Source organism: Plecotus auritus, assembly GCF_963455305.1.
Source record: "Plecotus auritus genome assembly, chromosome: 5".
Taxonomy (NCBI): Eukaryota; Metazoa; Chordata; class Mammalia; order Chiroptera; family Vespertilionidae; genus Plecotus; species Plecotus auritus.
Genome location: NC_137776.1, coordinates 91963657 through 91976976, shown reverse-complemented (window position 1 = coordinate 91976976; position 13320 = coordinate 91963657). Strand labels below are relative to the sequence as shown.

At 45.1% G+C, this 13320-nt stretch overlaps 1 protein-coding gene across 3 annotated transcripts in view; it reads left to right on the top strand.

The window, feature by feature from the left end:
• The window catches only part of CLASP1 (cytoplasmic linker associated protein 1), a 273357-nt gene that overhangs the window by 90724 nt on the left and 169313 nt on the right, over positions 1 to 13320 (top strand). For all 3 annotated transcript variants that reach the window (XM_080667648.1, XM_080667647.1, XM_080667646.1), the window contains exons 3-6: positions 6516 to 6594; positions 7970 to 8073; positions 8891 to 8982; positions 11078 to 11153. In XM_080667648.1, coding sequence (XP_080523774.1) covers positions 6516 to 6594; positions 7970 to 8073; positions 8891 to 8982; positions 11078 to 11153 — 351 coding nt within the window. The remainder of the gene's footprint in view (positions 1 to 6515; positions 6595 to 7969; positions 8074 to 8890; positions 8983 to 11077; positions 11154 to 13320) is intronic.

The window sequence follows — 13320 nt, the reverse complement described above, 5'->3', positions numbered from 1 at the left end:
AAAGGCCTTGTGGGAAATCGGATCTTTGTTTAATCCCTTGGCCAGCTGTGAATGTTTTGGTGCCTGATCTCATGTTTATAAGCTGCATGGGAATGAGAGAGGTTTCAGAGTTTAGGGTCTTTGCTGGATTTAACCCACAATGTTTTTCCTTTGGGCTCCTCAGTTCTTTAAAATTTATTCAGTAAACTGCCAGTGATTAAAATCTGGAGATGTGGCCACACTCGCCTTCATCGCCACACTCGCCTTCATCACCACACGGAGTCAAGTGACCCAAGCTTTGAGAGGGTCCAGGTGTCCACGGTCCCCTGCTCCCTCCCACTGCTGGCCTCCTCTCTGCTTGGGTTGCAGCCGCCATTGGTCCAGAGTGGTGCTGTCCACTGGAAGCCACGAGCCTCCTGTGGTTAAGTTCAGGTCCGTGACATTAAGTACAGTTTAATTCTGCTTCCCACTCATACTAGCCAGGTTGCAGTTGCTCGGTGTCCGGCTGTGGCAGGTGGCTGCTGTGGGGACAGTGCAGATACCGCACACTTCTGTCATTGCTCAGAGCTTGATTGCGCTGGTCTAGACCTTTCCCCCCTGTTTTAAAGGAGGCCTGAACATTCTCTTAAAAACTTAAACAAATTTTTTTTTTTCAAATGCAATATTATACACACACACATAAATATTTCAAAATATATTTTTATTGATTTCAGAGAGGAAGGGGAAGGGAGAGAGAGATAGAAACATCAGTGATGAGAAAATCATTGATAGGCTGCCTTCTGCACACCCCACACGGGATTGAGCCTGCAACCGGGGCATGTGCCCTGACCAGAAATCGAACCAGTGGCTTCCTGGTTCATAGGTCGATGCTCAGTCATTGAGCCACCCCAGCCAGGCAACAATATTATATTAGTTTCAGGTGTACAACATAGCAATTAGACACTTATATAATTTAGGAAGTGATTAGTCCAATAAGTCTAGTGCCCATCTGACACTATACATAGTTATTACAATATTATTGACTATATCTTCTTTTTAAAATATATATATATATTTATTGATTTCAGATAGGAAGGGAGAGGGAGAGAGAGATAGAAACATCAATGATGAGAGAGAATCACCGATAGGCTGCCTCCTACACACTCCACACTGGGGATCAAGCCCGCAACCCAGGCATGTGCCCCAACTGGAATCGAACCTTGACCTCCTGGTTCATAGATTGACACTCAACCACTGAGCCATGCTAGTCAGGCTAACTATATTTCCTGTGTTGTACTTTACATCCCTGTGACAGTTTTTATAAATGGCTATTTATTTCTTCTTCATCCTTTCACCTTTTTCACTCATGCACCCAACCCCTCTCTCATCTGGCAACCATCAGTTTGTTCTCTGCATATATGAGTTTGTTTCTGTTTTGTTTGTTTATTAGATTTCACAAAATAAGTGAAATCATTTGTCTTTCTGACTTATTTCACTTAGCATAATACCCTCTAGATCCATCCATGTTATTTGCAGATGGCAAGATTTCATTCTCTTATGGCTGAGTAGCATTCCATTGTATGTATGTGTGTATATCTCTGTGTGTGTGTGTGTGTGTGTGTGTGTGTATACATATATATACATGCACTTGTCTGCCAACGGACACTTAGGTTGCTTTGTCTAGATCAGTGGTTGGCAAAACACGGCTCACGAGCCGCGGTTTGCTGCTCTGTTGACTAATGAGTTTGCCGACCACTGGTCTAGATCTTTAAACAAAGGTTACTCACTGTATTCAAACAGTTCCTCCTTGCCTTGCTTAGCCTGTTTCTGCTCATCTGTAAAATGAAGTGGTTTGATGGTATGACGATCTTAAGTTCTTTTCTAACAGTAAAATCCTTGTATATGGGCAACGATAGGTAACAAACCTATAACTTCGTTAGTCCCATTAATCTAATATTAACTATTGGTATTTTAACAGATGTTTGTGTCTCAGAAGCTGTCTCCAGGGGCAATTACAGAAGAGGGATTTATTGTTTTTATTTTATTTCCTTTTTCATGTTTTCATTGAGTTTAGAGATAGAGAGAGGAATGGAGAGGGAGAGAGAGAGAAACATCAGTGATGACAGAATCATCAATCTGCTGCCTCCTGCACACCCCCCTGACCTGGAATTGAACTGGCTACCTCGGTGCATGGGACCAAGCTCAACAAATGAGCCACACCGGCTGTGCCAGAAGAGGGATTTAAAAAGTAGGCTGTCCGGTGCTATTATTATTGGGATGCGTATCCCAGGACTCATTTGGTGACTACTTTGAAGGGCAAGTTTGGGTGAATGTTGGGTAAGAAACACTCCATTGCTAATCGCCCTGACCCTCTGCAGGCTCACTTTGGGGCCACATCCACCCTGGGCTGAGGCTGCTTGAAGAATTCTCCCATTGCACATGTGATGACTCTTAAGTCACTGCTTGTATCACATAATTTTTGCTGTTTGTGTTGTGCTTTTGTTCTTAGATTGAAAGTGAGTGTGGTGTGGAATGCTAATTAATTTCCTCCATGTTTAATGAGGTTGCAATCTTGTCTCTTAAAACAACCAAAAAATGTATAGAACTAGCAGCGTGTAGTCCCATAAGGCACCTGGTGCTTTATGTTAAAGACTGTAGGCCTGGTGCATGACATTTGTATACTTGGGGGCGGGGGTCCTTCAGCCTGGCCTGTGCCCTTTCACAGTCCGGGAGCCCTCGGGGGATGTCCGACTGCCGGCTTAGGCCCGTTACCCCCCATCAGCCATCAGCCGTCAGCTGGCTTCTGGCTGAGCAGCGCTCCCCCTCAGGGAGTGCACTGACCACCAGGGGACAGCTCCTGCATTGAGCGTCTGCCCCCTGGTGGTCAGTGCACATCATGGTGACCGGTCGTTCCGCCATTCGGTCGATTTGCATATTACCCTTTTATTTTATAGGATTATTATATAGGATGGTGCTAATGAAGTGCTAAGTGTGTATTCCTTTTACCCAGCAGCTGTTCTTTTCAGAGTTTGTCCGAAGGAGATGACAGCACATGTGGAAGTGTGCCCCCATCACAGTGTTGTTTGAAGTAATGAGAAATTCTAACCCAACCTGAATATCAGTAGGGGCTCAGAGGATTGGTTTGGTCATTATGGTACCTAGCTTCACAGTCACTGAAAATAGGGGAGAGAGACCTATATTTATTGATTTGGGAAGATTTCCATGGCATATTGAGTGAAAACTATATCCTATATAATAAAAGCATAGTATGCAAATTGTCCCCTTGGCCGGGAGGTCGTCCAGGAGTTCGACCAGGGGGTGGGGCTGGCTGGGGGAAGGGAGGGAGGCCCTGGTGGCGGCAGGGGGCTGGGAGAAGGGAGGGAGTATCTGGCAGGCAGCCGCTAGGGACCCTACCAGTGCATGAATATTGTGCACTGGGCCTCTAATTTATATATAACAGTATATATGTGAAATGAACCTCTTCATGTAAAATTCCTATGCACAGTGTACATGCACAGATGTCGCGAGGGATGGTCATCAAAATATTAGCAGGCTTATCGTTGGGCAGTGGGGTTTGGAGTGACCTTACTTTGGATTTATGCCCACTCTGATTGTCCCTCTCTCCCGTTAGCCATGCTGTTTTTTTTTTTTCAAAGTGGCGCTTTTATAAAGAAAGGAGCTGGCATTTAGTGAGTACCCACTACAGTCAAACCTCCTTTCTTGAGCGTCTCTCATCTCGAACAATTCAGTTCGCATTCAAGTTGTTCCCAGAAAATATGTCTTGGTAGTCGAACCAAACTTCAGTTTTCCACTGGACAACCCTTTCATGCTGATACCTCATCGTGACAAAAGGGGTCTCTCAGGCAACAAATAAAGGAGGGAATGCTAATGTCTAAGGCTGTGAAAGAAACAGTGGTCACAGCTGAAGAGGTAGGAAAACTGTTGTTGATTTGGATAAAGGAAAGCATTTAGCCAGTGACAGCATTCCAGAGGCAGTGATACCTGAACAAGCAAGGACGCTGCATGCTGACCTGAAAGACACCCTGGAATGAGGCTCGTAGGCGTTGGTTTGATAAATTTTTAGAAAAGAAGTGTTTATTTATAGATTTAACAGAACATTAGAATGTACTATATATAAAAAAGGTTAAAACGGAATAATCTGTGGGTCTAGAACGGATTAATTCAATTGACATTATTTCTAATGAGAAGACATGATTCGGTTTTCGAGCAAATCGCTCTGGAGCAGCATTCCAAATGAATTAAGTTCGAGATCTGAGGTTCCACTGAATATTCAAGGCATTTTGTTAAAACTCTTAGCTCTCCTGTGTATTCCCTAAGGCTGTGGTCGGCATACTGCGGCTCGCGAGCCACATGCGGCTCTTTGGCCCCTTGAGTGTCGCTCTTCCACAAAATACCACGGCCTGGGCGAGTCTATTTTGAAGAAGTGGCGTTAGAAGAAGTTTAAGTTAAAAAAATTTGGCTCTCAAAAGAAATTTCAATCGTGTACTGTTGATATTTGGCTCTGTTGACTAATGAGTTTGCCGACCACTGCCCTAAGGTAAATGTGTTATTCCTATTTGACTGACAAAGCATTTTAAGCTCAGCTGGCCAGCAGGGGTGGTAGCTGGGATCCCACCCCAGATCTTTATTTATAAAGCCCTTGCACCTGTTCCTATACTCAGTCTCAGAGCACCAGCAAGGTTTGGAGCTGAGGCTGGCTTGGGGTTATCAAGTACTGGCAGAGAAGTATTGTGACTTGCTCAAAGTCTTAAGCTAGCGAGGAGAGGAACAAGACTGTGCACGTGGATTCTGTGACTATGCTTTTGCTGTACTGCACATGGCCTTGACTTAGGAGGCTTCGGTTAGTTTTCAGATTGGTCACTATCTGAATTTCTTGACTTGAGTATGTCTCTCTAACTATTTGGTCTTTATTTTTCTCATTTGCAAAATAAGGATAATATGTCTGTATCTCAGATTATTGTGAGATTACTCAGATTAACCCAGAAGTTCCCTAAAAACAATAAAATACCAGTGTGAAATACTGTTTTTAGTCTTGTCAATGTAAGAAATGTTCAAACCTGTAGAGGTTTTTATTAATTTATTTGAGCCAAAACTGACGATATATGCCGGGGAGCAAGATCTCAAGTGCTCTGGAGAGTAACAGTTTTGATGTTATTGTATGCATTTGGAATTAAGGAAGGATTATATGGAGGTGGGAGAAAGCAAGGCGGAGATTGGATTACAGGAACTATTCCAGTTAACGAGATAATGTGCTCTCTTGAGGGTGGTTACACTTATTTCAAAGCTGTGTTAACCTAGATGTGCAGAAACAAGGGACAGGGCTTGCTTGACAAAAGCTAAATCTTTACTAAAGAAATTCTATGCCTGAATGTGACTCCCCAGGGTTTGTATTGCCATCATTTTTATGATGGCTAATGGATCTTTCCATAAATGGCTCAATAGTCTAATACATGATGTTGAAGTACAAAGGCATATTTGTGAAGTGAGTTATTTGCATATTTTGAAGTGAACATGCAGCCTACCAACTGGGTTAAGTATAAAAAAGTAAAACTGAGAGATACTGAAATTTGAGATGCCAACTAAAATAGAGACAGATTCATAGAGAGCAGGCTAACAGATTAAAGGGCTGGAGTGGTGGTGGAGGGGTTGAGCAAAAAGAAAAAAAAAAACGACAGGCAGGACATGTCACTCCAAAAATTAAATAAAAAGGAAAGGTTGAAGTGAGTCCCCTTGAAGTAAATAAAATTGAAGTGCCTGATTAGTTTGACCAACAGATGGTATGCAGCAAAACTGCATCAGTAAAGGTATTAAGTTACAATTTGTTTTAAGCGGGTTAGTTTTAAAAGACGGGTTTGTAATTTCCAAAAATTGCACCAAGGTAAAGCAGAGCTCAACCTGATGCGAATGTGTTGTTCAGGCGTTAGCAGTACTGCCCTCACTAGACGTTCATTGGACAGTAGCGCAACCCCAAGAAAAGGATGGTTGGCTACGTTTTTAGGTTGCGCCGCTGGCAGTGCTGGCCAATACCTGGTTGGGTTGTGGTGACTGACTTGCAAGTCCCGGCCTCGCTGCGCGTTAGTGCATTTAAGTTGACTACAACTCCCGAAGCAAACTACCAAGTCCTTGTTTTCTGAGGCTTTTGAGGGAGCAAAGAGGAAGCTCGGTTTTACCCAGAAGGCCACGCGCCAGCCGTGAGACAATTTGCATGTGCGCTCCTCGCTGGGGCGGGGCCAGCAAGGGGCGGAGCTGCGACTTATTCTCCCACTCTAGGCTTACGGACATGTAGCCTGGCTGTGGCAGCTTTTTGTTTCGTTTTTCGCCTCCGACCGATTCCTTTTAAGGCTAAACGGCTCTATTTGTACAAGAGCAGCCCTCCTCTTGATGACCAGTGTAATCTTGCCAGTCGGCACGCGCTCTCTGGGCCCTGGGACAGCACTTGAACCAGAAATGTGCGGGAGCCCTGGGAGCTGCTTGGCAAGGGCCCTGGGCCTGAGGCCGGTTGCTCACGGGGTCTCGGTGTTTCCCATTCATTGCAGGTGGCTCTTCTGGGCATGGACATCCTATCCGCGCTAGTCACCCGGCTGCAGGATCGGTTCAAGGCGCAGATTGGCACAGGTGAGCTGTGGGCACGTGTGGGGCGGGTCCCCAGACTCTCCTCCCTCTGGCCTCCAGTCTCTTCAGTCTCCCCAAATCTTGCAGTTAGCGTGCCCAACCGCCCCGCCAGCGCCCTTGATCCCCTCCCACTCCTCAACCTCAGCTTCCTGCTGGGGCTGCACCACTGCCCTCCTTGCCCTCCCAGACCCCGCCCTCCATTTGTGTGCTTCCAGCATTGGTGTTCTAACACAAAGTATGACTGCTAACTCTTTTATTTCTTGTAAAAATTAGCTGTCCTAATTTAGCGATGGCCAGGTCCTGCTGGGCCCTGACCCCCTTCTGAGAGCAGTCCTTCCCTCTAGCAATCCTGCAGCTGCCAGCATCCTGTGCTTCCAGGTGATGGGACTGCTGTTACCGTCTCACTCTGTTATGTCCGTACAAGCGGGTATTAAATGGTCACTCTCTTACTTTGAAGGGAAAACAATATGTCAGTAAAATGAAATGAAAATAACCACAGGTTTTATAGATCTAGAGATAAATTCGTCACCTCTATATTCCTGACCTCTGCGATTTTATGACAACATGAGCACCAAGCAGATCTGTGTGTGCGAGCATTTCTCACAGATGTCTCTGTGTCAGTTGGTCTACATATATGTTACTTTCTATTAACTTTCTGGCTAGTATGCTCCTGTGGATAAGGTTGAGCTCTTTTCCCATTCAAATAAAACCCCCTTAATTTTAAGAAATTCAGCATTTTAATAGTGTTTCATTTTCCTCCTAAATTAGCTGAGTTGGTCAGGAATATCTTTTGTAAAAGAAAGGTTCATATTCATAGACTCTTAGAAGAATCTGACCCCTGGGATGCAAGTGCCTTTGGAGCACTGGCCAATGGCCTGCACCCGGGTGCGTGGAGGAGACGTGGGAGAACAGATGCGCTCCGTGCAGGGGTGGGGATAAGCACGCATGTGTCTTATGTAAAATTAAAACATAGAGACAAAGGGTAGATTGAGCCATAAGTGTCTGCCCCTACCCCCAAGGAAATGTGCTGGAGCCCTTCTCTCTTATCTGAATTTCCCTTTGAATTGACTCTTTCCTGCCAGTGTCTTCCATTGACATCTATTTTAATATTTGACCAGCATAAAGATGTTGGGAGGTGGCTGGAGGAAGATGTGAATAAGAAGACACATATACCCATGCAAAAAGGATTTTGCTGATTCTTAGAGTAGTTCCCCTGGACTTTAGCAAGGAGAACAGTGCTGTAGGGATTGGTGGTTTTAGATAATGGACCTTATTTCGGCTAGGATTTGTCTTCCCAGTTAATTGAAATATCAACAGTTGGTGACACCTCCCCACCCCCAACAGGTGTTCATTTGATCACTTGCATTTTGATTTCCAGTGCTGCCAAGTTTAATAGACAGACTGGGAGATGCTAAAGACTCTGTGAGGGAGCAAGACCAGACTCTGCTGCTAAAGATCATGGATCAAGCTGCTAATCCCCAGGTAGGACGTTTGGTGGCCCGTGGCGTGCCGGTGCTCCCCTAACATCGGTGTGTTACTCCATACAGAAAGACAATTTATTTTAATCTGATGTATTTCGGATGGAAATTTTCATAGCCCTCCCCACCCCCATATTTGAAGAAATAATAAATAGCAAAGCATGTATTTTGAATAAATTAGTGGACTTAACATGGGTTTTGAGTGCTTGGTTTAATCCATAAACTTGAGCTCATTTTTATAACTGATTCTGTATTTCTTTGAAAAGAGCAGTTATGATGTCTGGGTGTTAGGAGGCCTGGCTGGTCTGTCTGCTAGTGAGCCGGGGCTGCTGGGAACCGGACACAGACCTGCCTTCCAGGGTCCAGCTGCGCATTGCCGGGGAAGGGGCATGTTATCAGAAAAATTCTTCTAGGGAAGGTGAAAACTAGACTGGCCTTCACAGATGGGCAGATGGTGGGCTCTGGGTGGGTGGAGAAAGCTGGTCCAGGCAGGAGAGCAGTGTGAGTGTGTGATCTTTGAAGCCACCCGACCTTTTTCAGCCTCCCTTTCCTCACTCATGAAATGGGGACAGCTATACCTCCTTTTGGGGTCGTTGGGAGAATGAAATACAATTATATGAAGAAATGTGTTTGAAAGAAATTTAACTTGATATACAAATAGTCACCATTTTTCAGTGTGCTCGACTTAAGATGACTAAATGGGTGGTAGCAGCTGGAACTGATTGGCACCTGTTGAGGGTCCCTCTTTCCTTGGCCCCGTATTAAACAAAAGGCTGCAGGAGTCTCCTCCCCTCTTCTCACCTGTCCTTTGCCATCCGCAGTATGTGTGGGACCGGATGCTGGGAGGCTTCAAGCACAAGAACTTCCGGACTCGGGAAGGCACGTGTGTCTGCCTTGTCGCCACACTGAATGCGTAAGTCTGGTCAGGGCCTGAGGATTTTCTTGGCTGAGCTTTTTCACTGTTAACTTTTTATTTTGAAATAACTATAGATTTCAGGAAGTTGTAGAGAAATGTATTGGGAATGTCGTGCAATTTTAATTTGAGCCATTTTGATATGTGTGTGGTGATATCTCTCCCTCCTTCCCCCAATGTTATCATCTTGCCTGTGCAGTGACAACACAGGAAATTAATATTGATACAACCCATGGAGCTTATTCACATTCCTCCAGTCACACACATGTAAGTGCAGTTCTGCACAGTTCTGTCACGTGTGTAGTTCCATGTGACTACCACCACTGTCAGGGTACAAACCTGTGCATCACCCCAGGCTCCCTCACGCTGCCCCTTTGTAGTTAGTCCCTAACCTTTGGCAGCCACTAGTCTATTCTCCACCTCTGTGGCTTTATTCCAAGAATGTTATGTAGATGGAGTCATACATAGTGTAACTCTTTGAGATTGGCTTTTCATTCCACTTGAGATTGCATATATGTTGCGTAAACAATAGTTCATTTCTTTTTATTGCTGAGTAGAATTCCATGGCATAGACGTATCAGGATTTATTTAACCATTCAGCTGTTGAAGGACATTTGAATCATTCCCAGTTTTTTGCTATTACAAAGAAAGCTGCTATGAACACTTGCACAAGTTTGTTTCAGCATCAGCTTTCATTTCTCTTGGGTCAGTGCTCAAGAGTGCAATGGCTGTGCACTTGTTAAGTTTATTTTTAGTTTTTTAAAATAACTTTCTCCCCTTTGCATGACCGATGTTGTTCCAAAGGGTGCACCACTTCCCAGAAGTACTACAATACTAGGTGGATGCGAGGTGTGGATGGAGCGAGCTCCTAGGCCATCTCTCTGCTCCAAAAATCCACTTAATACGCTGTCCTCGGATAGAGGCCATTTCCGGTGTTAAACTGATAAGGCTGAGAGATCATTTTTAGTCTTAAAAGAAACTGCCAAACTATTTTCCCGAGTTGTCTGTACCATTTTACATTACCACCAGCAGTGTGTAAATGAATCAATTTCATCACATCCCTCCTAGCATCGAATGTTATCACTATTTTAATTTTAGCCATTTTGATATGTGTGTGGTGATATCTCATGGTGTGAATTTGTATTTACTTAATGACTGTTGATGTGAGTATTTTTCATGTGCTTATTTGTAAGAAAGTCTTTTTTAAAATTGAAATTACAATTACAAATCACCTTTTCTGATTGTTACAGAAAATTTAAATAAAGAAGAAAATGATGATTACCCATAATTCTAGCACCTTCAGATAATCACTGTTAACTGTGGTGCATTTTATTCCAGCCTCTGCAGTTAAGATTATTTTTAAAAGCAAAATTGGGATTATAACATTTCTGTCACCATGTAAATTTCCCCCCTCCTAAGGTGTTAGCCTTTTTAGTGCCATTAAATTTGGCCATATATATTGGAAACGTTTAAAAAATGTTTCTAGCCTTTGATTGTAGTAGTTTCACGTCTAAGAGTTTATCCTAAGGAAGCAACCAGATTGCCAGAGAGAGCTGTGTTCACAGAGGATATCTGTGCCAGTGCGTACGAGGTGAGCCCTTGTGAACACACGCTCTCTACAAGCAGGGTTAGTCGCAATCCTCTGCAGCCACTTCATCCGTCTCTCATTCAGCTCTTTTTACCTGAATGCCAGTTGTAGCATCAAACTGTGCACAGTTTAGTTGGGTGTGCCGGCTGGACAGAGTAGGAACCATTACGTGACGGAACAGTAATGTAGAGACAGCCATGTGGGAGGTGAGCGGCTGGGAAGGGCTGGGGCTTGGCTTGGCCCAGCTTGGGGCCAGGTGGAGAGAGCCCGAGTGCGAGGGCGAGGACACGTCCGTGAGAGGCACTCACGGTTCTGAACTCAGTGCCAAGGGGCCGCCACAGCACCTTTATTTTGGAACCAGATGGGAAAGAGATGGAGAAGATGGAAAGATGAGAGCCCGGGGTGAGGGGCGATAGGGTTCGGGCACGGAGGGGACAAGTGAGTGTGGGCAGAGTGGCTTCTGTTTCTTCTTTCTCACCGATGATAAAACACTTCTTTTGTTTTCAGCTCTGGAGCACATACTTTGACACTAAACAAGATTGTGCCACATATATGTAATTTACTTGGAGATCCAAATAGCCAGGTGAGTGTTTTCCATGAGAATGGTCATTGGTTTAGACAGCTAACATGCATGTTGGTGTTCTCTGTATACGTGATGGGTGGGTGGGACTTTATTCATCTTTATAGAACTCTGATTATTGTGTAAGATAATGAGCCCATTAGCATTTATAAGATGCCATTGGTAAATGTGGCGGCCATTCTGCCCTCTTTCCACGTGGGGCTGAGACTTCATGAGCCTGTAAAGTGATGTCCTCCAGACCAGCCTCCAGGATCCCGTCACTCTGGCCACCGGCTCTGCAGCCGGCAGAGGGTGGGCCTTGGGGAGGATGCCCAACGCGGATTGAAAGCGAACACTGCCTGTGGGAGGGGATTGACCGGAAATTGTGAGGGGACTTCTCCAGGCCTGGATTCATGGTTCATGGTTTGCTTTGGGTAGCGGCCATACTGATGTGTACACCTGTGGAAACTCCTCGAACCCTGACAACAACTGTAGATATTTTATATAAATTTTACCTAAATTCAAAAACAAAACAAAACACGAAAACGAGGCCCCATGTCCTGAGCTGAAGGGAGGGAGAGGAGTGGGTAACCTGTGGCCAGGTGCAGCCTCCCCAGGCTGGGCAGGTCTGGGCTCCTGCAGGTCTCGCCTGGGCCAGCTTGTTCATGGCCGGGTACTCTGGTCCACATTCGCTCGTGCAGGCTGTTAAGAAAACATTTCAGGGTTGAAAATAGGAAAATAGGGACACAAACTTACCAAGGATATATTTGTATAATAAACAGGCCTTCATTTTATTTATATTTATTTAAAAAATTTTTGTTTATTGATTAAATTGAGAGAGGGAGGAAAAGGAGAAAGAGAGAGGGGTTTGTCATTCTACTTATTTCTGCATTCACTGGTTGATTCTTGTATGTGCCCTGACTGGGGGATCGAACCTGCAACCTTGGCATATGGGGATGATGCTCCGACCAACTGAATTCCCAGCCAGGGTTGAACAGGCCTTCCTTTATGATTGCTAAAGTCCCTCCAGAGAGCCTACGCTGTGCTTTCCCACTTCTACCAGCTCCTGGGACCCTCCCATTCATTGTCTTAACCTTTCTTCTTGGCCCTGAACCCCAGTTGCATTTTCATACCCTCTCGCCTGCTGCTCTGTTGCTTTTCTTTCCAGACTGGTGTCTCGGCTCGCTGCCCCACTGTCTCGTCTCCCTGGCTGGCGCCTACTTCTCTCCACTCATCTCTTACCCAGCCGCATTGAAAATATATAGTTAAAATCCAAATACAATTGTTAGATATTTTTATTTATGGAATCATACTTTATGTTCAGCATTAATTTAAAAATTCTAAATTATCAAATGAGTTATTTGGTCCCCTCCCCTTTTTGATGTTGTCTCCATTTTTGTTTTCTGTGGAAAAGTCCTTTATAGAGGCCGCACTTGGAGGGCCCTGCTGCTGCGGTATCCTTTAGTGGAGCAGAAAGCCAGCCTGGCTAGTTGAACTTACTTGTCCCTAATGCAATTGCTTACTTAGCCACGTGATGTGAATAGTCACACTGGGCCTGTGGGAGATGAACATTTCTGGTAAAATGAGGTTGGTGCTCCCTGGGCAGCTGTTAGCAATCGGACAGAGTCAGAGTGTTCCAGATTGAGTGCTCAAGGGTCATATACTCACACCTGCCTTCGGAGTGTTTGGTCTGCATGTATGCGTGTGCAAGCGCAGATGCACACAAGGGGAGTCCCCAGCACCCTCCTGCCAGGAAACATCCCAGCCGCTTCTCTGATCCTATCCACTTTCCATGCCTCCTTCACCTGAGGCTATTTTTTCCATTGATTTTCTTAGAGTGAAAGGGAGGGGGAGAGACACAGAGAGGGAGACACCAATGTGAAAGAGACACATCGATTGGTTGCCTCCCACACGCACTTGGACCAGACACCAGACATTGAGCCCACCACCACGTGCCCTTGACTGGAATGGAACCGAAGACCCTTCTGGGCTTGGCCGACACTCTAACCACTTAGCAACCAGCTAGGGCTTGCCTTTAACATTTTCATTAGTCTTTCTTGCTAGTCTCTGGCCCTTGAGGGTCAGGACTGTAACTCGCTCCTCTTCCTTGTCCCAGGACTGCCTTCCAGGAGTGTGAGGGTTCAGTAGACACCCCACAGCTGTTTGAATGACTTGCCCTTCTTAGCTGTTT